This window comes from Hemicordylus capensis, chromosome 2, assembly GCF_027244095.1.
Source record: "Hemicordylus capensis ecotype Gifberg chromosome 2, rHemCap1.1.pri, whole genome shotgun sequence".
Taxonomy (NCBI): domain Eukaryota; kingdom Metazoa; phylum Chordata; class Lepidosauria; order Squamata; family Cordylidae; genus Hemicordylus; species Hemicordylus capensis.
Window position 1 is genome coordinate 264,801,557 of NC_069658.1, and position 26,074 is coordinate 264,827,630.

The window sequence follows — 26,074 nt, forward strand, 5'->3', positions numbered from 1 at the left end:
CTCTTGGAACTCTCCCCTACTAGCGCCCGTTATTTCAACGGGCTTAAAAACACTAGTAACCTATAAAGCCCTAAACTGCTTGGGCCCTGGGTATTTAGGAGAACGTCTTCTTTGTCATGAACCCCACCGCCCAATGAGATCATCAGGAGAGGTCCGTCTGCATTTGCCACCGGCTCGTCTGGTGGCTACTCAGGCATGGGCCTTCTCCGTTGCTGCCCCGAGGCTTTGGAATGCACTCCCTAGTGAAATAAGAGCCTCCCCATTTCTGACAATTTTAAAAAAGTCTTTAAAGAAGCATCTGTTCACACCAGGCTTTTAACTGATACTGTTTTGATTGTTTTTAATGTTGTTTTAGAATATTGTTTTAAAAATTTTAAATTGTTGTGTTTTAAATTTCTTGTTTTTGTTTTTAATTAATGTTTTAATGTCTTATCTTGTTGTAAACCACCCAGAGATGTAAGTTTTGGGCGGTATAACAATATGTTAAACAAACAAACAAACAAACAAAACAGGCCTACAAAATGTCAAAACATTTCAATTCAAAACAAGGAAATTTTGTTGCAAGTTCAAAACAGGCCCTTTATTTAAAGGCCATTTTGTTTCGGGTTTGAAGCAACCCATTCCAAATTGAAATGTTTTGCACATCCCGTACCAGCTGCTACAATACATGCTGCCTGTCTCTGGCTGGTGTGTTACCACAGGCTGAAGCAGGCAATAAACATCCAGGATGTCTCTGGCTGGCTCTCTCTCTTGAATGTGTGTGCTCTGAAAAAGTGAACATGTGCATGTGGGAGAGAGCCAGCACAGCCACCAGAGAGACCACAACTGCTAATCCTGGATGCCCAGTGCCTGCTACAACAAGCAGTGACATGCCAGGCGGAAGCAGGCAGTGGGAATTGTAGCTGCTGGTCTTTCTTATACATAGCCAGTGGTGTTGTTGCAAATTCTGAATGCAAATTTAAAATGGCAGGCACTTTCCACAACACCCACCCTGACAGGCATGCCCCATAGCTACACCCCCCACATGGCCACACCCAAACACATAACTTAATTTATATTATTTGCATTTTAAAGGCAGTTTTATAGTAATTATGCAGGCTATTTTTAAAAAAAAAAACCCTTTAAAAAAGAGATCTGCCCAAAGTATACTGGAATATATTACCACTGAGCAGTTATATTCTAAGTGGACTTTTAAAAAGCAGAAATTTACAAAAGGTTCTGGAATTGAAGCACCAACACTGACCAGGATTCAACCCTGATTTGGAGAAAACTGCCCTTGTCTTCATAAGAAAGGTGTAGTGCTCCCTGCTTTTATACCCCATGGTATAATTCTGGATTGGTAGAATTATACCATGTAGAAAGTTCTCAAAATTCATATGGTAGGCATAAGAGTACTTTGGCTGGATGAGATCATGTCCATCAAGACCAGCTCCTAGAAAGAACTGAAGAGAGTGAGAGATAGAAGGATGAACTACATTGGTAGAAGAAATTCTGGGGGAGAACCAGCAGGAGAACCAGCCATTTTATTTATTTAAATCTATCTATGTAAACCGCTTTGGGAACTTTTATTAAAAAGCAGTATATAAATATTTGTAGTAGTAGTAAGTGCCAGATTTGATCCGAATAGGAACACAGGAAGTTGCCTTATACTGAGTCACACCATCAGTCCATCTAGCTTAGTACTATTGTCCACACGAGGGTTGCACAACTTCAGCCCTCCAGCCGGTTTTGGACTACAACTCCCATAATACTCAGCCACAGCAACCAATAATCAGGGATAGTGGGAATTGTAGTCCAAAAATGGCTGGAAGACTGAAGTTGTACAGCCCTGGTCTACACTGACTGGCAGTGATTCTCCAAGGTTTCAGGCAGGAGTCTTTCCCAGCTTGACTTGGAGATGCCAGGGATCAAACCTAGGACCTTCTGCATACAAAAGTTTTAAAACAGATGCTCTTCTACTGAGCTATGGCCCTATCTTCATTGGAAGCGGCCTTCTATCAAGTCAGATCATTGGTCCATCTAATGTAGTATAGTCCACACTGACTGGCGGCACCCATCCAAAGTTTCAGGCTGGAGTCTTGAGATGCCGCCAGGTAGGAATGTGCACAAAGCACTTCATACACATCTGGGAGAACAGAGAGCAGGCGCTTTAAAAAGAGGAAGGCAAGTCTTACCTGCCCTTCCGTTGCTTCTCCACTGTCCCCCTTATGCTGTCAGTAGTACTACTATTAAATGCTGCACGGGGCGGCTGCTTCCTGTTGCCAGCAGTGTGCATCGGTACACAAGTGCTTGTGCATGTGCGGAAGCCATCTTGAGTCGTCAGCAACACCCTTGGCATGCCAACGCCACCCGCCATGTACGCTGCTGGGAACAGGAAGCAGCTGCCATGCGCATTTACTAGTCGTACTGACAGCGCCGTGGTGGGGCGGTAGGGGAGCAAGGGAGGGGCAGCCCCCCCAGCCCCACCCCCATGCATTTGCCTACCTTGATCAAATAGGCACAATGGCTGTGGCTGCCTTTTCCAGACTCCTGTCCTGAGTCCCAGGTAGCCAACTCAAGAAGCAAGGCAAGCAGGCAGTGTTAGGCCTTGGTTGGGGGGCTGTGGCCTCTTCAATCTGCTGTTTTCCCCAGAACACCCTCCAATCCATGTGGAGGAGGAACACCTCAGCAGCAGCTAGGAGTGTGCAGAACCTGTTCTAATTGAACTGTACCAACCCCCACCCTCCAAAAAGGGGGGGGGAATTGAACTGGGTCGAGTTTGGGTGGTTCTGCTTGTAAAGGGGAATCAGGTAAGGATCTCTTACTGGATTCCCCTTTACAAGCAGAACCTCTCAAACCAGACCAGTTTGACCACAAGAACTGAAGCACCAGCTAGTTCTAATGAACCGGTTCGCGGACTGGCGGTTCGGTTCGAATTCAGTTCTAATTTGAACCAAACCGCCCAGAATGGTTCCATGCACTGGAACGGTTTCTAGCAGCAGCCTGCTCTGCTGACCAGCTGTTGTTAACAAGTTTAAAGGCCCACCACCTACACACTTATTCTTTAAATAGGGATATGGGCACACAGTCACAACACAGGGTGGGAGGAGAAGCCGCACAAAGCAGAAGAGAAGTTCTTGGGTGGAAAGGGTCAGGGGCTGAATGGGAGTGAGCAGCTGGGGACAGATCAGCTCGCAGTGGTGGGGGATGAGGAGCCCGGTCCCTGAGATTCCTTGTAGAAATGGCACTTTTCAATTCAAAGAAGAGTTTCCTGTGAGCTCACATGTGTGAGCATCCCCTGTAGGCAGCATGCAGGGGAAGAGGCTTTGCTGAAGATGCTGGGGGAGCAGCAGGCAAGCCTCTGGCGGCCCCCAGAAGTACTCAGGGTGGCAGTGGCCTGAAGATGGCTGTCCCCACCATGCTCTATGGTGACCACACGACAAAGACCAGCTGGTGATTTTCAATGCCAGCTAGGGAACAGGGCTGAACGCTTTTGGGAAGGAGTGAATAGCACAGGGCTTCCAGCCCAGTGATGAATCCAGCAGTAAAAATAAGAGACTCTTCTAAGATCCGAATCCATCAAATATGAGTCCTGGGTTCAGTAGCCCCCAGCCACTGCCCTTTCTCATGGACACCTTGGTCTGCCAGGGATTGCCCTCTTACTTGTGGACAGAGGCTGTGCACATTCTAATATCTGCAAAGCTCTGCAGGCGGTGGTTTCCCCATCGCTGCCTTGCAGTGTTTTAATTCAGCACTATAATGCTTTTGTCAGTGGTGCTGTTGTAGTGTTTCGGTTCTTTTGGACAGGAGCATCTGATCCTACACAACAAAGAACAAGAGACTAAGCACAAGACAGGATCTTAGGGGACCAAAAACAAAACACACACAACCACAAAACAAACACAATGTCCAAAAGTGGTATGAGACATTTTCACCCACAAGGGTCTTAATACAAATGAACAAACCTCATCTGAAACATCAGTTGGCTCCAGGTTCATATTTCAGTTCAAGCTAGTTGGGCTACTTGCCTGAGGAAGCCCACGAAATGTCAGCAACTCCTCTGAGTCCAGATACAAGCTGAATATCACTGTGCCCATGGCACATGCACAAGGGGTGTGTGGAAGGCATGCCCCTGGTAGTTTTTACCAGCATGCTTCCAGTTTACAGCATGAGCAAAATGCAGCTCGGAGGCAGCTTTTTGCTGGCATGAGATGCATGCCAATACGATCCTTCGCACATGTGCCTGTCTGGAACCACACAAGGCCACGTGTGTGACCATGAACCAGACAAACTAGCTGAAAATTGGAGGGGTATTATAGAAGAGTGGCTTACACACACACACACACACACAGACCCAGAAGGCAATATGTAGATTAACAGAAAGATGTTAACATTTTTAAAAGTACTGGGGAAACAGACTGCAGCCTTATTTGGATAGCAAGGCAAATACCTAGCAGAGGCAACACTGGTAAGTCTCTTATGGAGGAGAGGTATATCAACAGCTACTAGTGGCTATAGGCCACCTCCAGCCTCAGAGGCAGGTAACAGCAGGATGGAGGGCATGCCCTCAACTCCTGCCTGTAGGCTTCCAGCAGCATCTGGTGGGCCAATGTGTGAAACAGGATGCTGGACTTGATGGGCCTTGGGCCTGATCCAGCAGGGCTGTTCTTATGTCCTTAAGAGGAAGTGGGGTGATGGATGTTCCTCAAGTGACCTGCCTCAGCTCTGCCCCACCCCCTGCAGCAGAGGCACCAGTTCCCCAATAGCTTGTGCATCCAAAACTGAGCCTACCTCCTCTGAAGCCGTTTTGTGTCTCCTCTTCTCTTTTTAAAAAGCCACCTCCCAGACCCAGACCCAGTCCCAGTCCCAGCAGGTTCTCTGTTTAAAATGCACCCCACCCCCATATTGTCAAGAGCAGGAGACTGACTGACTGGTTCACACCTTCCATTAACAAGCACTGGTTTCATTTGGGGTCTAGACTCAATTATCAGGTTCCTGTGTCTTTGGTGTGGACTCTCCGGTGCCTATTAAGATGTCCATTTTGAGTGAAGCTTTTCCCACAGTCAGGGCACTCAAAAGGCTTCTCGCCTGTATGGATTCTTTTATGTGCCAGAAGGGCCGAGCTGCGATTGAAGCTCTTGCCACATTCAGTACACAGGTAAGGCTTTTCACCGGTGTGGATTATCTGGTGTTTAATCAGAGTGGAACGCTGACTGAAATGTTTCCCACAGTCTGGGCATGCATAGGGTTTCTCATTCGTATGTACTCTCCAGTGTGTCTTCAAGGTTGAATTTTGGCTGAAGCTTTTTCCACAGTCCGAACATTTGTAGGGCTTCTCATCTGTATGGACTCTACGATGAGTAAAAAGGGCTGAGTGAGAACTGAAATTTTTTCCACACTCAACACATTTATATGGTTTCTCTCCTGTGTGCCTCCTTCGATGTGCTGTGAGGAAACAGTTAAATCTAAAACCTTTGCCACACTCAGGGCATTTGTAGAGTTTTGTATTCGTATGAGTTCGCTGATGTTTGAAAAGGGTTAGGCAGTCTCGGAAACTTCTCTGGCAGACTGAACAATTCAGTGATTTCCCTGCTAGGTGGCTTTTTTTATGTTTGGTGACATCCGAGGCAAAACTGAAACGTTTTCCACATTCAGGGCAAACGTGGGGCTTCTCACCTGTGTGGATTTTAAAATGCCGAAAAAGGTTGGAGCTCTGGTTGAAGCTTTTCCCACACTGGTGGCATTCATAAGGCCTCTCTCCAGTGTGGATTCGCCGGTGCGTAATAAGGGTTGAAAATCGGCGGAAGCTTTTCTCGCAGGCAGGACACTTGTGGGGTTTCTTTTCCATACGCATTTTAGGCTGCACTTTGGTTTCATGGTGGCTTTTACTGTCCAGAATTCCTGCAAAGTTCTGTCCTGAGATGTACTCAACTTTGATCAACTCTTCCTTCTTAGGACTCTGTGAAAGGGCTCTGTGATATTCGCCTGTTCTTGTAATATGTAGTTCCGCTTGTTTAGGATATTCCTGCTGAGGGGTCTCTACTTCATCCTCACTTTCCATCCCATCACCTATTAGGATAAAAAAGGAATAAAATAAGACCACTGTAATGTTTTGCATTGCTGGTATCGAACTCCACTCTCTCCTAACTATTACTGCTCACCTGATATTCATGTGTTTTGACCCAATTAATGCCTTTATATCGCTTTTCCCCCTCATTGGCTTTCTGTCACTCCTCATGTTTACTTTAAGCTTCTTGTATTTACTCTCAACTGTCTCCATGGCAACTCAACTCAGCTGCTCAACTTCGGCCTTCCGGCAGATATTGGCCTACAATTCCCAAAATCCCTGGCTATTTGCCACTGTGGCTGGGTATCAGTGTTCCCTCCAACAGGGATTCCCAGATGTTGTTAACTACAACTCCCAGAATCCCCAAGCAAAAACCATTGCAGCTGGGCATTCTGGGAGCTGTAGTCAACGTCTGGGAATCCCAGTTAGAGAGTACACTGCTGGGGATTATGGAGTTGTAGTCCAAAAACAGTTGAGGTGGGCTAAGTTGAGCAGGCCTGCTCTACATGCACCAATCTTCCAGTTAAACCATCTTATTTGTTTGTTATTTCTCTGTGTAAACCGCCCTGAGCCATTTTTGGAAGGGCAGTATAGAAATCAAATCATTTATTATTATTATTATTATTATTCCCTAAGATTGTCCTCTTTATTCCCACTGAGGGTCTCTTTGACCAAGTACCAGGTTAAAAAAAATCTATTCACTCAGGTAGTGCCTTCTCTCAGCTTCAGAGAAGTCAATATTTTATAAGCAGTATGTAGTGTTCGAAGGACTGATTCTGAGCGATCTTCAACCTAGATGAACTCTTGATTCAGAGGCAAGATGCCTCTGAATACCAGCTACAGGGGAGCAACAGCAAGAGAGAGGGCATGACCTCAGCTGTGGGCTTCCCAGAGGCATCTGGTGGGCCACTGTGGGAAACAGGATGCCCGACTAGATAGGCCTTGGGCCTGATCCAACAGGGTTGTTTTTATGGGCTTAGAGACAGGAGTTGGGATCAGAATAAGCAACTGCAGCTGCTGGTAAAGCAGTGGAGGCACAAAGAGGCCTCTGGTATGGAGAAATCTAAAACTTAAGCACAACGCACCTTCCCTCTGCTCTTCTAAGTCTCCGCTCCTCTCTTGCTTTCTGGGTTCCTTGGAAGTCCATTGTTCCATGCCAGCACTTCCAGCAGCCTGCTCCAAGACCAGGGAACCCTGGGAAAGTCAACCATTTTTCAAAATCAGCAGGTTGTGGCTTCCCCCAAATCCAGGCATATCATTCTGAAGACCTTGAATGGGTGTGTGCATGCCATGTGCTTGTGCACTTAGCATGCAATTTGGAGTCTTGCAGTATAAAAGTTGACATTTTGGGATTATTTTTCTTGATTTCCTTTTTATCCTGCCTGATCTTCAGAGAGATTGTGAGCCCTTTGGGGACAGAGAGCCATCTTATTTATGCATTTATTTTTTTCCTATGTAAACCGCTTAGAGAACTTTGGTTGAAGAGTGGTATATAAATATCCATTGTAGTAGCAGTAGAAGTAGAGAGCAGGGGGTGGTGGACAAGGTCTTGCCTCTCTTTCACCACTGCTTTAGCCTCACAATAATTAGGTCAGTTCGGCTGAGGGTGGGTAACTGGTCCAAGGTAGCCCAGCCTAGTTTAATGACTGAGAGGAGATTTGAACCTAGGTCTCCCGAGTCATCACCCAACACTTCAGACACTATACCACACTGGCGTTCCCCAGCTTGAAGCCAGATCCTACTTGGGGGGCAGTGTGGAGGATCAGTGTGGTGCGCCAGATGAACTTTGTACTTCAGACACAGGAGACCAGATCCAAATTTGCAAATCAGCTACAGAGCCAACTCAGGCAATGTTTAGAAAGTCATTGTCAGAACCACGGTTGCCCTGCACTTGGGGCACTGCAATATGGAAATGTTAATGATGCCTTGCTTTTCTTCCCTCATGGAACTAAAGGCAAAATGAGGGGTTCCTCTGCAGTCAGCCTTCCCTGTGTAGACCAGACTTGGACCTGCTTAGCTTCGGCAAGGTTGCTGGATCATGTGCTCTCTACACTTTTTTTCCAGCGTGGTTATCAGCTGTGGCGGTGCAGTGGGGAAGTAGCTTGCCTGGAGTGCAAGAGGCTGTTAGTTCAAATCCCTCCCCTGGTGTGTTTCCCAGACTGTACCTCGTAAATACGTTTGTAGTCACCCGTAGTCTCTGCTGCTGCTCTCTGTACTTGTATTGCTTTTATGCTTGTATTTTAAATTTTTAATCAGATTTGTTTTATATTTTTAGCTTAATATTTTAATTGCATCTTTTTTACAATCTTGTTTTTTAATCTTGCTGTAAACTGCCTTGGGATTGTTTTAATGAAAGGCAGTATATAAATTTAACAATAAAATAAATAGATAAATAAATATTGGGCAGCAGCAATATAGGGAAGTGCTGAAAGGCTTGTACAGCTCTTTGGTCTCCTTCCAGTACTACTATTACATTGTCCTCCTGGATAGCCTCTACTTACCTGAGCTGGTTCTGCTGCATGCAAAGCCCCTTCTAGATTTTCCAGTGGCTTTTCGTCACAAGGGGATGATCTGGAGTGAAACACGGATGTTATTCTGAAGCCTGTCAAAGTGGAAAGCACAATATCAGAATTTTTATTTATTATGTATATTAAGTGCTTTTCTACTAAAAGTACCCATTTCAATTTCTCTCTATATACTCTCTCTATATATATCTATTTATTTAAAAGGTTAAAATATATTTTTACACAATAAAAGAAAATATATAATACAGCAGAGCAGAAAACCCAGAAGCCAACAGAATCCTAAATCATCCTAATCTTTAGCTGCCAAAAGCCAGAAGAAAAGGGAAGATTTTAACATGGTGTCAGAAAGAACTTATCATAAGGTCAGATGGACATTTGGGGAAAGGGAGTTCCACAATCTGGGAGCTACAACAGGAAAAGCCGCATTCTGAGTCACTGTCAGGTCCTGCCTCACTGAGGCTCCCCCTTGCGGCTAGCTGCTGCATTCTGCCCAAGGTTATAGAGAGCAAGAACAGGTGGCGTAATATTTGGTGGGTCATGGGTTGGCCAGGCCTGTCGTCCTCTGGAGCACAGGACAAGAACCAGCAGCCTTCAGCTCTGTGCAGAGCATCCTTGTGCAGTGAGTATCCAAATACGTTTCTCAGTTTCTGGCGTAGCGCCACCAACCCAAACTAACCAGTGGACCTTCCTCAACAGGAAGGCTTCCTGCTTGGGCTAGGATCTTGTCTGGGCAACAGGTGTCTCCTACACCCTGACAAGTCTGAAGATCCAACTGCCCCTCCCTTGTGCTACAATATTGTTATAGCATAGTGCATCTCACATCTCCCCATGACACACAGCAAGGCATACCTGCATCACCCTCCAGCTCCAGCCGTAAAGTCTCTAGGGATAACAAGAAGATAAGAAAGGGGAGATTGCAGACTCAAGCATTCACAGGGATGTCTTAACAATAGCTGATCCATTAACTTTGTTTGTTAGTAATACAAAATCAGAGGATTTGACAGAAGATGCAAAATTTATTGCACATCTGTTGATTGCCGTTAGTCTGGGTGTTGTCTATTGAGCCTAAGGTTGCCCTTGCATCAGAATGTCTCACACATGCAACTATTTTCCCCAGCCCCCTCTTCCCTCTGCTGCCGCTGATCCCCAATTATGTCCCAGTGGGCTGGTGACCCTCAGGGAGAGCAGAGAGAAGAGGGAGATCAGCAAACATAATTGTATGTGCAAAACGTTCCAACGGAAGGGCAGATACTGCCCATTACTGACAACTTTTTCTGTTATTTATTTTGTTTTATTGTAAACCATCCAGAGACGCAAGTTTTGGGCAGAATGAATGAATAAATAAATAAAAATAAAATAAAATAGTTATCTGTAACAACTGGTGGAATGCTAATCCTCCTACTCTTCTAGAATGATTAACAAATATACTGCCTCCAAAATCTGAAAGCTCTATTTAGCTGCTATGGCTAATAAGAGTGTGCACGGACTGGCTCCCTTAAGAAGCAGGTAATAAGCAGATCCCTAATGGCTAATAGCCATGAATCTGTTAAAAAAAAAAAAAAGGAGGCCAAAGCTACACCTACTAATCAGAAGAGAATGAGGTGGTAGAGCTGTGAAGTGGTAGAACTGAATGTTCTCCTCCAGACTGCCTTGGAGGGTCATGTTTCTTAATGTTCCACTATGTTAAAAAAAAACAAAAAAACACCAAGAGAGCCCCCTGCAAGTACTGTATTTACCCGAATCCAAGCTGAGTTTTTTTCATAGTTCTTGCCTGTTAAATATAGGGGGTCATCTTAGCTTCAGAGTCCTCTTTCTTTAGGGTAAATACAGATATCACCTCTATATTATAAGGCACCTTACACTTACATTCAAAGTCACCTTCCATTTGGGCAAATATGGTACAAAACCAGCCTACAGCTAAAACCATTTCCCCTGAAGTGTTAGTTTTTTCTTGCAAGGAACTTATTACGTAGGGGGCGATTAAAAACGGAATCATCCACCTGCAGTTGAAAGTGGTATGGCCCATTCTGCCACCTCCTTTTCCTGTGCTTGTATACAAGGCCTCTTGCTCACCTTTGAACTCCAGCATCAGTTCCTGCAACGTGTCCTTTCTCTCAGAAAAATGGCTGACCCTTTGTTCTAGCTCCTCCAAGTCAAGCTGTGCTTTCAGGGATGGACCGTCCTCCATACTGGAGACAGAAAGAGGAGGAAGAGATATTAAGATGAGGCCCAAACCCAGAAGCCCTAATTTTCTTCACAGAATACCACTGTGGCAGAGCCACAGCTGACCTCCAAGGGCCAGCTGACCTCCAAGGGCAAAAGACTCACCTGTTCTCAGTGCTTCTGAAACCCTAGTAGGGGAGACAAAAGAAGTGACAGTCAGTAGCTAATGGTCATAGCCCTGTCCGGGAGCTGGGGAAGTTTAAACACTGGGCAGGTACAGACAGCCCATGGGAAGAAGCTAGAGATTCCCAGCAAGCAAGCACTCCTGGCATGAGCCAGAAGTCGTGCTCATTTTGTGTTGTCTGAAGCCACCAATGTTGGGTGGACAATGTTGGGTTCCCTCCGTCGCCTGGCATTTGTAACCAACATTTGAAGTCGGGCAGAGAATGTCAGGTGGAGGAGCGAACCCAACATTGTCACCCAACACTGACGGCTTCAGACACAAAATGCATGCAACTTCTGGTATGCACTGGGAGCACACACTCTCCAGGAACCTCCAGTTTCCTCCTACTTACTTTCCATGGTTATCTGATCAAGTATATGAGCTCCAAAAGCAATTCACAGTGAGCAAGTGCAAATGACCCACAGACCAGTCTTTTCATTTTTTGTACAGCACCATGTATGGGGATGAAAAAATAATAATGCAACAGAGTTCCATCTTACCAAACTACACTCTACTTTAACAGCAGCAATCCAGAGTCTAGAAGAGGTCTCTGCAAAATCAGATCCTTTTAAACCAGCGGGAACAGAGATGCAACTTGGGGGATCTAACACATGCAAAGCATAAACGGCCCCAATGAAGTAAGATGCCCCGCTAAAGTACCAAATGGAATCAAAGGGACTAGGAAGACAGCCCAGAGCATAGCTGCAACCACTAGTGGCAGTTATGAGGGAGTAGATTCCCTCTTCACACTTTCTGCATCACATTCTCAAGTTGCATAATTATTTCCAGAACTGCGTTTTCCTGTTATGGTCACACAATCCACAGTTCTTTAGCCTCTCTACAATTCCCCACATCCCAGCTGGTGATGGATTACAGGCAAGGGGTGGGTGGGAAGCAAAATGACACAACTGCCCTAACCAAAAGCCTGAGACTCCTATATTCCCCATAGCCCACTAGTGCTTCCTCTCTTTGCACTCCACACCAATCTGCCCCCAGCAGCATTCCATGTGCCTCTAACTTCCACAGAATACAATGAACCCACATTCAAACCCGTGCAAACCCACGTTTGCACATGATACAATAGTCAATAATATGCAAATGGGGCATCTTTTCACTGCGGGCACAGAATTTAAGACCATGATCTTCACTATTTTTCAAGCAGGGGTCACTGTGGCAAAAACCCTTCAACGTGAGAGCCATTTCCCACTGTGCTGACCTATGCACAGTACTATGCTTTTTACAGTGTTAGAAGGCCTCTTCTAGCACTGACAGAGCCCCTTTTTAAGTGATCTAGAAGAAAAGCATTGGGAAGGTCCATGCTTTCCAGCATTCCATGCACACCTCTCAAGATGGTACAAGGGCTTTAGAGGGCTCAATTTCCCTTAAAGGAACGCCACCAGTGCTGGCCAAAGCATAGTGGGAATGGTCATCTCCACATGGTGCCAGGGGGACTGTGAAGTGTGTTCAGCTTTGGCCAAAGTGTCACACAGGCCCAATCAAATAATTAAAAGTAGCTGGGCTGGGCGCAGATTATCTGCGCCTCTAGTTTGCTGCCACTGCTTTCACACACACCCCACTTTTTTGCCCGCCCCCTCCTTCCCCACCTGCCCCTGCCACCTTCGTTGGCCAGCCAGCCAGCATCATTCACCGCCATTTCTTTGCCCGCCTGCCGGCTGGCTGCTACCACCATTTTCTCCCCCGTCCACATCGCTATCCAGGCAGCTGCTCACAAATTCTCGTGGGAGCTGCCACACATGGGAATAGCGATAGGTACACCTAAGAGAAATAGATAGATAGATAGAAGATGGATGGATGGATGGATGGATGGATGGATGGATGGGGGCCACACTTAGGGTTGACAGGGGCCACCACCGGCCCTTGCAATGAAGAACACCGATTCAAATCTGGCCTGGCCTCCTTCATCTCTGCCACTGAAAGTGGGAAGAGTGATCATTTCAGAGACTCGTATCAAAGGCTTCCACAAGCAGATTCAACAGCACCACCTCACCTGCATGGTTGTGTTCTGTGAGAGCTGCTCTTTCTCCCCTCCCCTCCCACTAAGCAAATCGTCAAGTAGGAATATCTCCAGGGAGAGCCTGGAGATGCTCTCCTCCCTTTTCTGCACAAGCTTCCTGTTCAGCTCTTCCAGCCAGCTCAGCAGGAGCCACTCTTGCTCCTCCAGAAACTTGTGAAGCTCCTTCCACTCTTGGATGATTTTCTGCTTTTCACCTTCTAGCCATTTCTGCAATAAAACAAATATATCAAGTTGCATGGCACAGCAGAGAAAGGCAAGGGCACTGTCAGTTGCTGTTGCATTTTATGGTTTTTTAAATTGTTGCTCTGTCTTTAATCTGCTGCCTTAATTCTTGCTTCTGTGGCTTGATTATTTTATATGATCTATTATATATTTCGAAGTGTCCGTGGATTTGTTTGTGCAAAATACTTCTGGATTATCTACAGATACCAAATTTTGCAAAAACAATTCTGCCACTGAGAGCAGCGGAATGCACCAACTTTTACACTGGAATATGCAAGGTGAAAGGTTTAAATAATTATTTTTGTATTTTTAGAATAAATTCTAAATAATCATATTTTAGCTGTTATTGTTCTCAACGGATTTTTAACATTCAATAACCAGTTCAATAATTAACAAGAAATTCTGGTTAGAACTAATCTGCCTACTTCCTTTTCACTATAATCTTAATGGATAATTACCAACTTCCACCTCAGACATTCACATGCCCACCATCTTGAATTGGGGTGTATGACATCATCACAAACTACGCCACTGGGGTGTCCATATGTATGGGCACAATCAGTTTGAAGAGAAGCTTGGAGGGGGAAGGATCCCCTATGATCTTTTCCTCAGGCATCATAAGGAGGAATTGGCTCAAATAACTCAGCTTTTACCCAAGACAGGGTAGTAGAATCATTGCCTACAATCTCCTGCACATACTGTAATGTGTAATTCTCTTATAGAATTCAGTAGTGAAGGATATGGTGATGGCCACTTACTTCAATGGCTTTAGTAGCAAATTAGACAAATTCAAGGGGCAGAGGGCTATCAATGGGTAGCATTGGGTCCAGCTAAATGGAATCTCCATACTCAAAGGTAGTCTGACTTTGAAGACCAGATATGGGGGACAAAGACTATTACCTTGAAGTCCCGATTCTTTCCAAGACATCTTGTTGGCTTCTGTTGGAAGCAGAAATCTGAGCTGGATCCAACAGAGACTTCTTACAGCCTCTAATTTATTTTTGTCAGAAATTCAAGAGTTCAGCAAAAGAGGGAAAGAATCTATCCAAAAGGACAAAGGGAAGCAGTCTTGGTACAAATCTCATCCCCCTCTCTCTTCCACCCAACCAACAACATCCCCTCTCTCTTTTAAACTGGTGGGAGGAAGAAGCTTTTACAACCATAACCCAGAACAGTTGCTCTGAGCCTATTACACAGACCAAATGTACTCTCAAAGTTGCTTTGTAACGGTTTGGAGTGCGTCAGGTTCTCCAGTAACCCATAGGCTAGTGTCTCTGACAAAAGGTCTGAGACTCTGCAACATAGCCATAACACACAGTTCTCTTTCAACCAGGGGCTGGGTGGAAAGAAGAGGAACCAGAGAGGGGGTTGGATCTGGGGACTCACCAGCAGCTCTCTGACTTTCTTCTCATCAGCTTTAGCTTCTTCACTCTGTTTTCTCAGGCAGGCCAGGTGCTCCTGCAGCTCCATCTGGAGAAAAGATCAAAGGGATATTTTTGGTTGGTTTGTTGACCCATCATATGCTGTTGTTTTTTAATTTTAACGTCTGGTTTCCATAGTAACAGCAACTTTCAATTTTTACGAAGTACTTCATGTCCACATCCACCTTAAGTGGCACAGCAGGGAAATGTTTGACTAACAAGCAGAAGGTTGCCAGTTCAAATCCCCGCTGCTACTATATCGGGCAGCAACGATATAGGAAGATGCTGAAAAGGCATCATCTCATACTGCGCGGTATGAGACAATGATACTGTGCGGTATGAGGCAATGGTAAACCCCTCCTGTATTCTACCAAAGAAAACCACAGGGCTCTGTGGCCACCAGGAGTCGAAACCGACTTGATGGCACACTTTCATGTCCACAGAGTCTGCATTCACAAGCTCCAGTGAGAGGCCTTCAGTTTGATCCAGTAGGGCTCTTTCTATGTTCTTATTGCCAAAGGCTAAGCTCTCCCCTGCTTGCTTAAACCTTGCAATCTTAGGCAGTTTCTTGGGAATTTGATTAGGCTGAAATCATGACTGAAAAGATTCTGCCTTGTACCTACCTCAGGGGTTCCCAACCTTGGAATGATGGGAATCGTTGGGCTACATCTCCCATCATCCCCAGCCACAATGGCCTTTGTGGCAGGGATGATGGTAGTGGCAGTCCAATTAACATCTGAGGACCCAAGTTGGGAACCCTGCCAAAGCTAATACAGTGAAATGGCTAATGTCCTTGACCTCAGCTACAAACAGCCTCTATCTCCTATGCTTGCTATGAGCTAGGGCTCAGCTATGGAACCTATTTTGAGTGCAAATTAGTATTTGAGATGCATCTAAACATGTGGAATTATTCTCACCGTTGACTAACCCTAGCCACCTGCCACACATTTTTATTTATTTATTTAAAATATTTACACCCCGCCCCTCCAGTGCACTACTGCTCGGGGCAACTTATAACAATACGATAGACACAGAGACAAGTAATAAAACTTTTTTTTTTTAAAGCCAGATTAAAAACAATTATTAGGTTCAAATTAAAACTGAAAATTATAAAAAGCTAAAGAACCTACCAGATAAAATAATAATGGAGCATTAAAAAGCCTCCTTAAGAAGGTGTGCTTTAAGACGTTTTTTAAAAACACTGAGGGAGGGAGCATGGCAAATCTGAGCATATGGGATGGCTACCTGCATTCTCAATCCTCTGGGCCACCGGGAATAGCTGGAAGAGGGTCAGGGTGGGAGGGAATTCTGAGGGAAGTGAAACCTTAAAAATAAATGAAGAGGCAAAATAGGATGGGGGGGCGGGTCTAGGAAAGGAAGGAGAACTGGGTAGGTTGAACACTTCCGGGTGGAGGCCCCATTAATCCACACTGCTTTCTTGGGGGGTGACTGTGCCCCATAATCTCACACTGACCTGGGAAGATGGGAGGGAGAAGAGCTTTGGTTTTCTTCCACTTCCCAGTATGAGACTACATGTAGGAGAGGGGCTGTAGCTTACCGACAGACACTTGCTTTGCCCATAGAAGGTCCCAGGTTCAGTACCTGGCATCTGCAGATAAAGCTGAGAAAGACCCTTCTGAAACCCTGGAAAGCCACTGGCAGTCAAAACAGACAATACCGAGATAGATGGACTAATGGCCTGACTCAGAATAGGAGGGTGCAAGCACAAAAGGCAAAAAGCAAGGAAGGGGGGAAAAGGAATACCAGTATTACAAAATTTATATGCAGTACAGATCCATAAGGAAATGCATATCCAACAAACAAGAAGAACAAAGATATGAGTAAGCATACAATAAATGATGACGGAAAGCACAAATATAACGGAATCCCAAACATGCATGCTGTGCAATGGAAAGCAAGTCGTTGAGTGGAGCTAAAGTTCAAAAAGTTTGAGTAATTCTGGATTAGGGGAGAGGGCTTCTAGTCCAAAGGGTTCAACTGCCAGGCTAGCTTGAGCCCCAGGACCTCTCACTTTAGAAATTAGGACCCGACTGCCTCGTAAATTAGGCGCTTGGGCCCCATAGCTTGACCGCATTCCTGGCACCTTCATGCCCTCCCATCACTCTGGGCTGGGTCTGGTGCCCACATCTCTTACTCCCCAAATCCCTCGTTTCCCAGATCCCCAATTTCCCATGAATCAACCCACTCTGATCGCTCCGGTCAAGATCCCAGCTCCGTCCATCGCTGCTTGCACACAAATACGCTCAAGGCAAAGGAGTTCCTGGAGACATCTGAGTTTCTCACGTGTTGTTGCCCTGAGAAAAAAGAAAGTCCTCCTCTGCCAAGACGGTCAGATACAAGAAGCCCCGATCCCTGCAAAGGGAAGCCAATACAAAGACGGGTTAAGAAAACAGCAGAGCTAGGACGCCAAGGCTCTCTCCAAGCTTCCAGCCTATACAACTCACTCTACCTTTCCCGGCCGGCGCCAGTGTTGCATCCCGGGTTGGTATGGGAGTTGGAAACAGGAAGAGGATGAAGCAAGAGCTGAGAGAAGGTGGAGCTGGAGCAGGAAGTGATGGGCGGGCGTAACCAAGAAACAGGGACTGGGAGCATAGCTAGTGGTGGGCAGATACCCCCGCCTCGTGGATGCTGCTGTAGTTGGAATCCTTACAGACAGAGGGGATGCGTTAAGTGTTCCCTAGAAACACCGGCGCGCCTGTTTAAATTAGTAGTGTTATAGCATTACTGTAATAAATGAATTATTCTCCTCATTAGATTTTATTAACTTTAAAGAGAAAATGCACTCCAGTTCGCTGTTAGTGCAGCCGCTATTTTTAAATGAACGTCAGCAAAGGAGTCTTCTCGATAATTCCAGGAATGTGCTTCCAGGCAGCCGTAGGAATGCATTGTTCATCTCAATCGTCCGAGGAAAGCAGAATGCATTCTCTTGCTGTCCTTCGGTCGGAATGCCCGTAGGAATCAATCCCCTCTAACATTTCACAAGCGAAAGCAGGGACGTGCTTTTAACTACCTTATTGCGAATAACAATAACAACGACAATAAACCGAAATCCACCCAGTTTGCTGGGACGCCTCCATTCCTTAGTGTATAGGGAAGACGACTGCTGCTGATGCTATGACTACGGATATTTATATACCGCCCTTCAACCAAAGTTCTCAAAGCAGCTTACATAGAAAAACAATACATAAATAAGATGGTCCCCTGGCCCCAAAGGGTTCACAGTCTAAAAAGAAACATAAGGTTGATACCCGCAACAGCCACTGGAGGGATGCTGTGCTGAGGTTGGATAGGGCCAGTTGCTCTCCCACTGCTAAATAAAGAGAATCACCACTTTAAAAAGAAGACTCTTTGCTCAGTTACGAGGGGTTAAAAAGATCACACGTTGTATTGTTATATTCTAGATTATCAGATGGTTTGAGACATAGAATGGGCTGGATTTCGCTTCAGGTCACAGAGTAGAGGTTTGAAATTGAATCTTCCAGCTAAATATCCTGTTTATTGGTCTCCACTTTCCTTGGCCTCCATGGTCCACTCACTTCTCACAAACTAGTTACCACCTTTTTATGGATAGAGGCCCCATGACATTAACAACTGTGTGACTTGGGTTATGTAGCATTTCATCACTGGGTTCCCATTCTGGGAACAGCTTTATCAGATAATTTCTGCCTGTTAGGCAGGTTTAAAAGCAGAAAGCTTCTCTGCTCTGTCCATAAAAAATGTTCTGCAGTCTACTCCTCTATATTGCTTTTCAACAAAAGTTCTCTAAGTGATTTACAAAGTAATAAATATTAAAAGTGACCCATCAAATGCAAAATACAGATAGGAAGTGTACAGCTACACCTTCATTCAACATAACATGCACTGTACCTGTGTGCAGATCTGTTTCTGTGTACATGGTGCACTGATGGAACAAGAATAGAGCTTCTGTGTCTTTAAAAACATTCCCTGATCTCTGTGAGAAAAGAGGGCCATCTAGTCTGCAAATGCCTCTGGCGAGCCTACAGTCAAGGCCTGAAGGCAATAGGCCTCTGCCCAGGGGTGTAACAAGGCTGGAGTGGGCCCAGAGACAAAATTTTAAAATGGGCCTCTCGCTGATACACACACATACACACACTTCATAATATATAGTCATGTGACTTGTCTCTGGGGGGGCCTCGAGGCATGGGGGCCCCCAGGCAGCTGCCTCCCCTTGTCTAATAGTAGTTACGCCCCTGCCACTGTTAAAAAACAGGTTTTTAGAAGTAGACTGTGGATATAGAGGTTCCATTTAGCAGTCTAGCACTCTTTCTCCATTATTGTCTAATCCCGCTAGAGCCTTCTAAGTTAGCTGCCATCACCTCATCATGTAGCAGTGAGTTCCCTACCTGCATTATTTATCTAGACTTAGAGTGCCTTTCAATTAACATTATGGGGTTGGTTCACAGCAGATTGAAAAACAAGCAGTAGTGACATTAAAACTAGAGAGAAAACCAGTAGTCTGGCCTTTCATACTTACAGTCTTAAAGTCCTTCACCTAAACTCTTGTACTACAGTCTTCATGTAAATTAATATTTTTATTAGTTGTAAACTGCCCAGAGCTATTAATTTAGAGTGGGCAGTATAATAATGTAACACACACATTAAAAAGTGTCCTGCTGGATCCGAGCAGAGGCCTAGGTAGGTCAGCATCCTACTTCCCATGGTAGCCACTCAGATGCCTCCAGGGAGCCCACAAGAGGGGCAGCTAAAGGCAATAGGCCTCCCCGCTGATATTCCCCAGCAACTGGTTTTCAGAGGTAGACCATTTGTGAACATATTAGCACTGAACATCATGTCAGCCATTATCTGGAAATCTTGTCATGGATTATCATTATACTAGCTGGATCAGGCTCAGAACATCTCCTACTGTTACTCCCCTGCAACTGGTATTCAGAGGCATCCTGCCTTTGAGGCTGGAGGTGGCCCACAGCCCTCCGACTAGTAGCCGTTGATAGACCTCTCCTCCATGAAGTTATCCAAACCCCTCTTAAAGCCATCCAGGTTGTTGGCTGTTACCACATCTTGTGGCAGAGAATTCCACACGATTATGCGTTGGGTAAAAAAATACTTCCGTTTGCTTGTCCTAAATTTCCCGGCAATCAATTTCATGGGATGACCCCTGGTTCTAGTGCTATGTGAGAGGGGGAAGAATTTCTCTCTATCTACTTTCTCCACTCCATGATTTTATAGACCTCTATCATGTCTCTCCGCTGTCGTCTTTTTTCTAAACTAAAAAGCCCCAGGTGTTGTAGCTTTGCCTCATAAGAAAGGTGCTCTAGGCCCCTGATTATCTTGGTTGCCCTCTTCTGCACCTTTTCCAGGCTTGATTTTCCTGGGTTTGAACCAAGGGCAGGTAAACCAGGCCTCTAGGCTCTTCACTCTCTCCGCTCCCCCAGCCCCTTTCCTGGGTATAAGGCCCATGGTTCTCCCCCTGCGCCAGACCAGCCTGCATCCAAACTTCAGGCCCCTTTCCTGACTTAAGGTTCAGGGTTTCCCCCCTGCCCCCCCCCCCAAAACTTCCAGGCAGACAGAGGGAGTTGGTTGTCCCCTTTAACGGTCAGTTTTTGTCCTTCCACATGCACAGGCAACCTTCCTCGGTGTCATGTGGAGGTAACGAGCCAAGCCATGTGCAGGGCATGGTGCCTTGTCTCCAGCTGTGTGCTACTTAAGCCTGAGTGTTACAAAGGGTTTGGACCTATTGCTTCCCTTCTGTTTGCCTCTCTTCCTGAATTTCAGAGAACTCCTCTTTTGGCTCCAGCGAGGATCTTCGTCCCGATCCTCCAGCCTTCAGACTCTAGTTTACACCAGGGGTGGGAGGGTGCTGGAGGGCTAGTTCCTGGTTTCTGGGAAAGGCGGGGGTGGGGGGTGGGTTGGTTCCAGGCTCTTGCTTAAAGAGCCAGGGTCCTCATGCCAGGGGAAATAGGCTGCCTAGAAACCATACTCTTTCCAGACCTCACTTCTGCTGCTGCTTCTTCCACAACTCTAGCCTGACTCTTCGGCCCAGCTTGCTACAACTAATACTCTGCCTGTCCTCCTGTCTCACCCCCCATCCAAGCTGAGCAGGCAATTGAAAGCAAGCAGGGTGGATGACTACGACGACGACGACGGACATTTATATACCGCTCTTCAACCAAAGTTCTCAAAGCAGTTTACATAGAACAATAAATACATAAATAAGATGGTCCCCTGGCCCCAGAAGGGCCCACAATCCAAAATGAAGCCTTTGCGCTTCACAGGCTGGGATATTCCTGGGAGTCAAGTGCTTACCTCTGGGGTTCCAATGCAGCCCAGGATGTGCTCCTCGGAATGAGTCGGGAGTCTGGTTCCATCTCTCTCATTCCCCACCCCACTCCACAGGGAGCTGCATGGCTGCAAGAAGAGTCAGCTTAACTACTGCCTTGAAACTTACAAGCATTGCAGAATGCAGTAGCTGTTGGAAGTTAAAGGACTTTGCGCTGTCTCTTTGCCTCAGACAGTGGAGGACAGACTAGTAAGTCAGAGGGCTAGAAGGTCAAGACATTGGTCATCCCTTCTCCACTGCTCTGATGCTATCCCTTTGAAATGTAGATTGGTACTCTTAGGGATTAACTTCCTCCTTCTCTTCCCTACCTGTCCTTCTACCTTGCAACATGGCAAGCTCCTCTCCCTGCACCATGTGTGCAGAGAAGATGCAGAATCCATCTGCATCCAGCTAGATAGATAGATTAGAGATCCTAGCTCCTCACTTTCCTATCTAGAATGGAGTTCCTTAATAAATGCCTTATATATTGATCTGAAACTATGAATTGGCTCCAAGTTACTTTACTCTCAGCATACACGCATGCCTAACTAAACTACCGCTGTGTTGTGCCTCTGTGCACTCTGCTATAATGAGAAAGGGATTCTCTCACCACAGAGAATTTCCAACAGTAGCAACCGTGCAGCATGCCAAGATTTTGAGGTGAATGAGGCAAATGTGCACCTCTGGAAAAAGCAGGCAGCCTACCTTCAATCTCAAAGCCCATTTTCACCAGCTCTGGGATGTGGCCGCAGGACTCATCACCCAGCACTGGAAAGACAACTGCTCCAGAACATTCTGGATAGGCGATCCCAAGGGTGTGCTGTCAGCACTGGGGAAATCTGCTCGAAAGCAATTCAGCTTTCTCAAAGGATGGATCCCCTCAGCACCTTCGAGGCCTCTGCGAAATGGTGCTACCTCTTTACGCAGCGGCACAAGCTGTCCATCCGGAGGCGCACTTCAGCAGCTCAAAGTCTGCTGCAGGACGTGGAGCATCAGCTGTGCAGTATCAGTGGATTGTGTTGCAGCTCTGTAAGTGATATCGGTACTCTACTGGACAAATCGTGAATGCTGACCAGACACCACTGAGCTGCGACTTACCTTACAGGCAAATGGTTTCAAGGAAAGGGGAGAAAGCTGTCGTGCTGAGAACGACTGGGAATGAGAAGAACTGGTTCATGATGATGCTAGGGGCACTAGGCAACAGTGAGAAGTTGCCTCCATACATCATGTTTAAAAGGAGGACACTGCCAAAGAATGAGGGGAGGCCCCGTGGGGCGATAGTACATGCACACAAACAGGGATGGATGGATCAACATTTAACTGAGGACTGACTTACATCTGTCTGGTTGTGGGGGAAACCTCAGGAAACGCCAAGTGCTGGTATTGGATGTGTTCAGGTGCCACAGAACACCCTCCGTAAAACCAATCCTTTCTGAAAACCAGACTGACCTTATAATCACCCCAGTCGGGATGATGATTCAATTGCATGTCATGGATGTGAGCTGCAATCAGCCCTTCAAGCAGCTATTGTGGGGGAAATGGGGAGAGTGGATGTACTCTGGGGTGAGGGAACTTAGCCCATCAGGCTGTCAGAAGAAGCCAGACCTTCCTGTTAGTGGATCAAAGAGGCGTGGGAGGCAATAGATCCTGCCATTATATGGTGGGGATTCAAGAAATGTTGCCTAACAAATGGACTGGAATCTCTGAAGATGATAGCCTTTGGGCGATGGTTGAATCCACTGATTCAGAGATTGAATTTGAAGGTTTTGCCCAAGATGATGGAGATGGGAACCCCGGAAAGTCATCCGACGGGGACACATACACACACACACACACACACACACACACACACCGGTGTCCCGCCTCAGTCAGCTCTGATCCCAGAGGCTGCCCCCTTCTCTTCTGAGGACAAGCAGGTTAATAAATAAAGTTGTTACCTACTCTGTTTTCTACCACTACATACTTACTCCCTGTCACAGAAGTCATAGAAACATAGGTAGCTGTCTCATGTCCATGTAGGTGCATATTATTCATGTGGGCATTTTAGAATCAGAAAAAGATGGTAGGTATTTTTGGATGTACCTTGTGTCCGTGTTTTTGAATGGGATCTTGGACTACTGGTGAATACAAGGGCAGAAAGGTGAGGAGAAGGATTCAGCTCTTACAGCAGAGTCTTTCAGGGTGAGGCAGCCACATTTCTAGTTGAAGCTTCCTCCCCCACCTTTCTTTTATTTTTTGGCTGGAGGAATTTCTAGCTGAATCTTCTCACCAACTCCTGCAGGAAGACAATTCAGGGAAAACCAAACAGGAGAAACCAGAGGCAAGAGTGCAATAAGTGTTTGTCCCTTCCGAAATAATTATGATACTGAGTAGCCCCTTTACCCCCACACCCTTAAGTAAAATCATATTTACCCTTCTGAAAGCCTGATGAGTCCACAACAAATGACATTAAAATGTTTTAAAAGTTTAAAAACAAATTCACAATTTACAAATCTAATTAAAGCTCAAATGAATAAGTGCGAGTGTGGAGTCTTTTTGAAAATTGTCAGAGATAAGGAAGCTCATATTTCGTGAGGAAGTGCAGTCCAAAGTCTCAAGACAGCATATATGTTTAGAAGATACATAAGAACATAAGAACAGCCCTGCTGGATCAGGCCCAAGGCCCATCCAGTCCAACATCCTGTTTCACACAAGTGGCCCACCAGATGTCCCTGGGGAGCCCACAGGCAAGAGGTATGTGCATGTCCTCTCTCTTGCTGTTGCTCCTCTGCCAGGCGTGGAGCCAGCCAAGTAGCTTGCATGTTGGCGTCCCCCACTTGGCGTCCCCCTCCAAATACAGGGGCATGACTCAAGCTCCAGAGGAGCCCAGAGCAACCCCCCCCCCTCACACCCGGGTGGCCGAGAGCCTGGGTGAACGTGCTGCCAGGTATTTCAGGCAGCTCCGACTGCCCAATAGAACATTTTTCCCTTCCTCTCCCTCTCTGGAGGGAGAGAAAGGGGGAAATGTCCTATCAGGCAGCTGACGCTGCCTGAAATGATGAGCTGAGAGCTAATTCAGGCTCTCGGCAGCCTAGGCCACGCCCCCTTTGCACGTGACATCACACACAAAGGGGGTGTGGCCTGGGCTGCAGAAAGCCCGAACCGAGCTCTGTTCATCATTTCAGGCAGCATCGGCAGAATTAGCCTTTTCACAGCTGCCACACACTGAGACGACACTTTCAATGAGCTGTCCACCACGCTCCCAAGATGTCTCTCCTAGTCAGTCACCAACAGCTCAGACCCCATCAGTATATATGTGAAGTTGGTATTTTTTTGCCCCAATGTGCATCACTTTACACTTGCTTACATTGAACCGCTTTTTCCATTTTGTTGCCCACTCCTGCAGTTTGGAGAGACCTTTTTGGAGTTCCTCACAATCCATTGTGGATTTCACTACCCTAAATAGTTTAGCGTCATCTGCAAATTTGGCCACTTCGCTGGTCACCCCAACTTCTAGATCATCTATGAACAAGTTAAAGAGCACTGGTCCCAGTACCGATCCCGGGGGGACCCCACTTCCTACCTATCTCCATTGTGAAAACTGTCCATTTATTCCTACTCTCTGTTTCCTGTTCTTCAACCAGTTACTGATCCACACATGAACCTGTCCCCTTATTCCATGACTGCTAAGTTTACTCAAGAGCCTTTGGTGGGAAACTCTATCAAAAGCTTTTTGGAAGACCAAGTATACTATGTTAACTAGATCATCTCTATCCATATGCCTGTTGACTCTCAAAGAGCTCCAAAGGGTTAGGGAGGCAACACTTGCCCTTGTGGAAGCCATGCTAGTTCTCCTTTAATAAGACCTGTTCTTCTATATGTTGAAAGTGAAAGACTTTGCGCTGTCTCATGTCTCAGTGACAGAGGGGGACAGACTAGTGAGTCAGAGGGCTAGAGAGGTCAAGACATTGGTCATCCCTTCTCTACTGCTCTGACACTATCCCTTTGATATGTAGATTGCTACTCTTAGGGACTTACTTCCTTACAGCCACTTCCTACTTCCTCTTCTTCTCTTCCCTTCCTTTTCCCTTGCAACATGCAAGCTCCTCTCTCCCTGCACCATGTGTACAGAGATGCAGAATCCATTCGCATCCAGCTAGATAGATAGATTAGAGATCCTATCTCCTCACTTTCCTATCTAGAATGGAGTTCTCTAATAAATACTCCTTATATTGATTTGAAACTATAAACTGGCTCCAAATTATACCGTATTTTACGGACTATAAGACGCTACGGACTATAAGACGCATCTTAATTTTAATCCAGTTTTTCAGAGTTTTAACATATTAAACTGTTAAAACATATAAGACGCTCCTGAATTTTGGCGGATATTTTCCGAGGAAAAAAGTGAGTCTTATAGTCCATAAAATACGGTATTACTCTCAGCATACACGCATGCCTAACCAAATTCCGCTGTGTTGTGCTTCTGTGCACTCTGCTATAATGAATAAGGTTTCTCCTACCAGAGAGAATTCCCAACACTATATGCTTAACAATTTTGTCCTTAAGTATGCTTTCCATCAATTTACCCGGCATAAATTAAGCTGACTGGCCTTTAATTTCCCGTTTCCCCCCAGCTCCCTACTTGAAAATTGGAGTCACATTGGGTACTTTCAAGTCCTCTGGTACAGAGCCTGATTGTAGGGACTAGTTATATATTTTTGCTAGGAGATCAGCAATTTCACATTTGAGTTCGTTTAGAACTTTTGGGTGGATGCCATCTGGCCGTGGCAATTTGTTAATTTTTAGCTTTTCAAGACAGTTTAGAACATCTTCCCTTGTCACCTCAAATTCGCCCAGTTCCTCAGCTGCTAAACCTGAAAAACTCAATTCTGGAGAGGGTATATGGTCAGTATCCTCTGCCGTGAAGACAGAGAACTCATTCAGCTTCTCTGCAATCTCTGTATCCTCCTTAATAATCCCTTTCACACCCTCATCATCTAAGGGTGCAACCGCCTCCCTGGCAGGTTTTCTACTTCTGATATATTTGAAGCAGTTTTTGTTATTCCCCTTGACACTTCTAGCTATATGCTCCTCAAACTCTCTCTTTGCATCCCTTATTGTGTCCTTGCATTTCTTTT

The 26,074-nt window shown here is 45.8% G+C and overlaps 1 protein-coding gene across 2 annotated transcripts; it reads right to left on the reverse strand.

The window, feature by feature from the left end:
• Positions 1–1,109: 1,109 nt before the first annotated feature.
• LOC128347904 (zinc finger protein 436-like) lies at positions 1,110–21,057 on the reverse strand. 2 transcript variants are annotated; one of them, XM_053303213.1, is made up of 10 exons: positions 20,942–21,057; positions 16,842–17,008; positions 14,601–14,684; positions 12,966–13,199; positions 10,900–10,922; positions 10,645–10,760; positions 9,421–9,453; positions 8,548–8,648; positions 7,132–7,240; positions 1,110–6,048 (listed from the first exon to the last, which is right to left on the reverse strand). In XM_053303213.1, exons 2-10 carry the CDS (start codon positions 16,875–16,877, stop codon positions 4,967–4,969), a joined length of 1,818 nt encoding a protein of 605 aa, XP_053159188.1. In that variant the 5' UTR covers positions 16,878–17,008; positions 20,942–21,057; the 3' UTR covers positions 1,110–4,966. The 2 variants fall into 2 exon arrangements, with proteins under 2 accessions (XP_053159188.1, XP_053159187.1); XM_053303212.1 differs by lacking the exon at positions 20,942–21,057 and adding an exon at positions 17,106–17,442.
• Between the last annotated feature and the right edge of the window lie 5,017 nt (positions 21,058–26,074).

What these genes read in the sequence shown, in the direction of transcription:
- LOC128347904 (XM_053303213.1), bottom strand. Translation starts at nt 16,877, where the DNA reads ATGGACGGAGCTGGGATCTTGACCGGAGCGATCAGA. An exon ending in AGAAAGTCAGAGAGCTGCTG is followed by an intron (nt 13,200 to 14,600) that starts GTGAGTCCCCAG and finishes GTTTTATTGCAG; the next exon opens with AAATGGCTAGAAGGTGAAAA. An exon ending in GGAGCTGGAGGGTGATGCAG is followed by an intron (nt 8,649 to 9,420) that starts GTATGCCTTGCT and finishes CCACTTTGACAG; the next exon opens with GCTTCAGAATAACATCCGTG.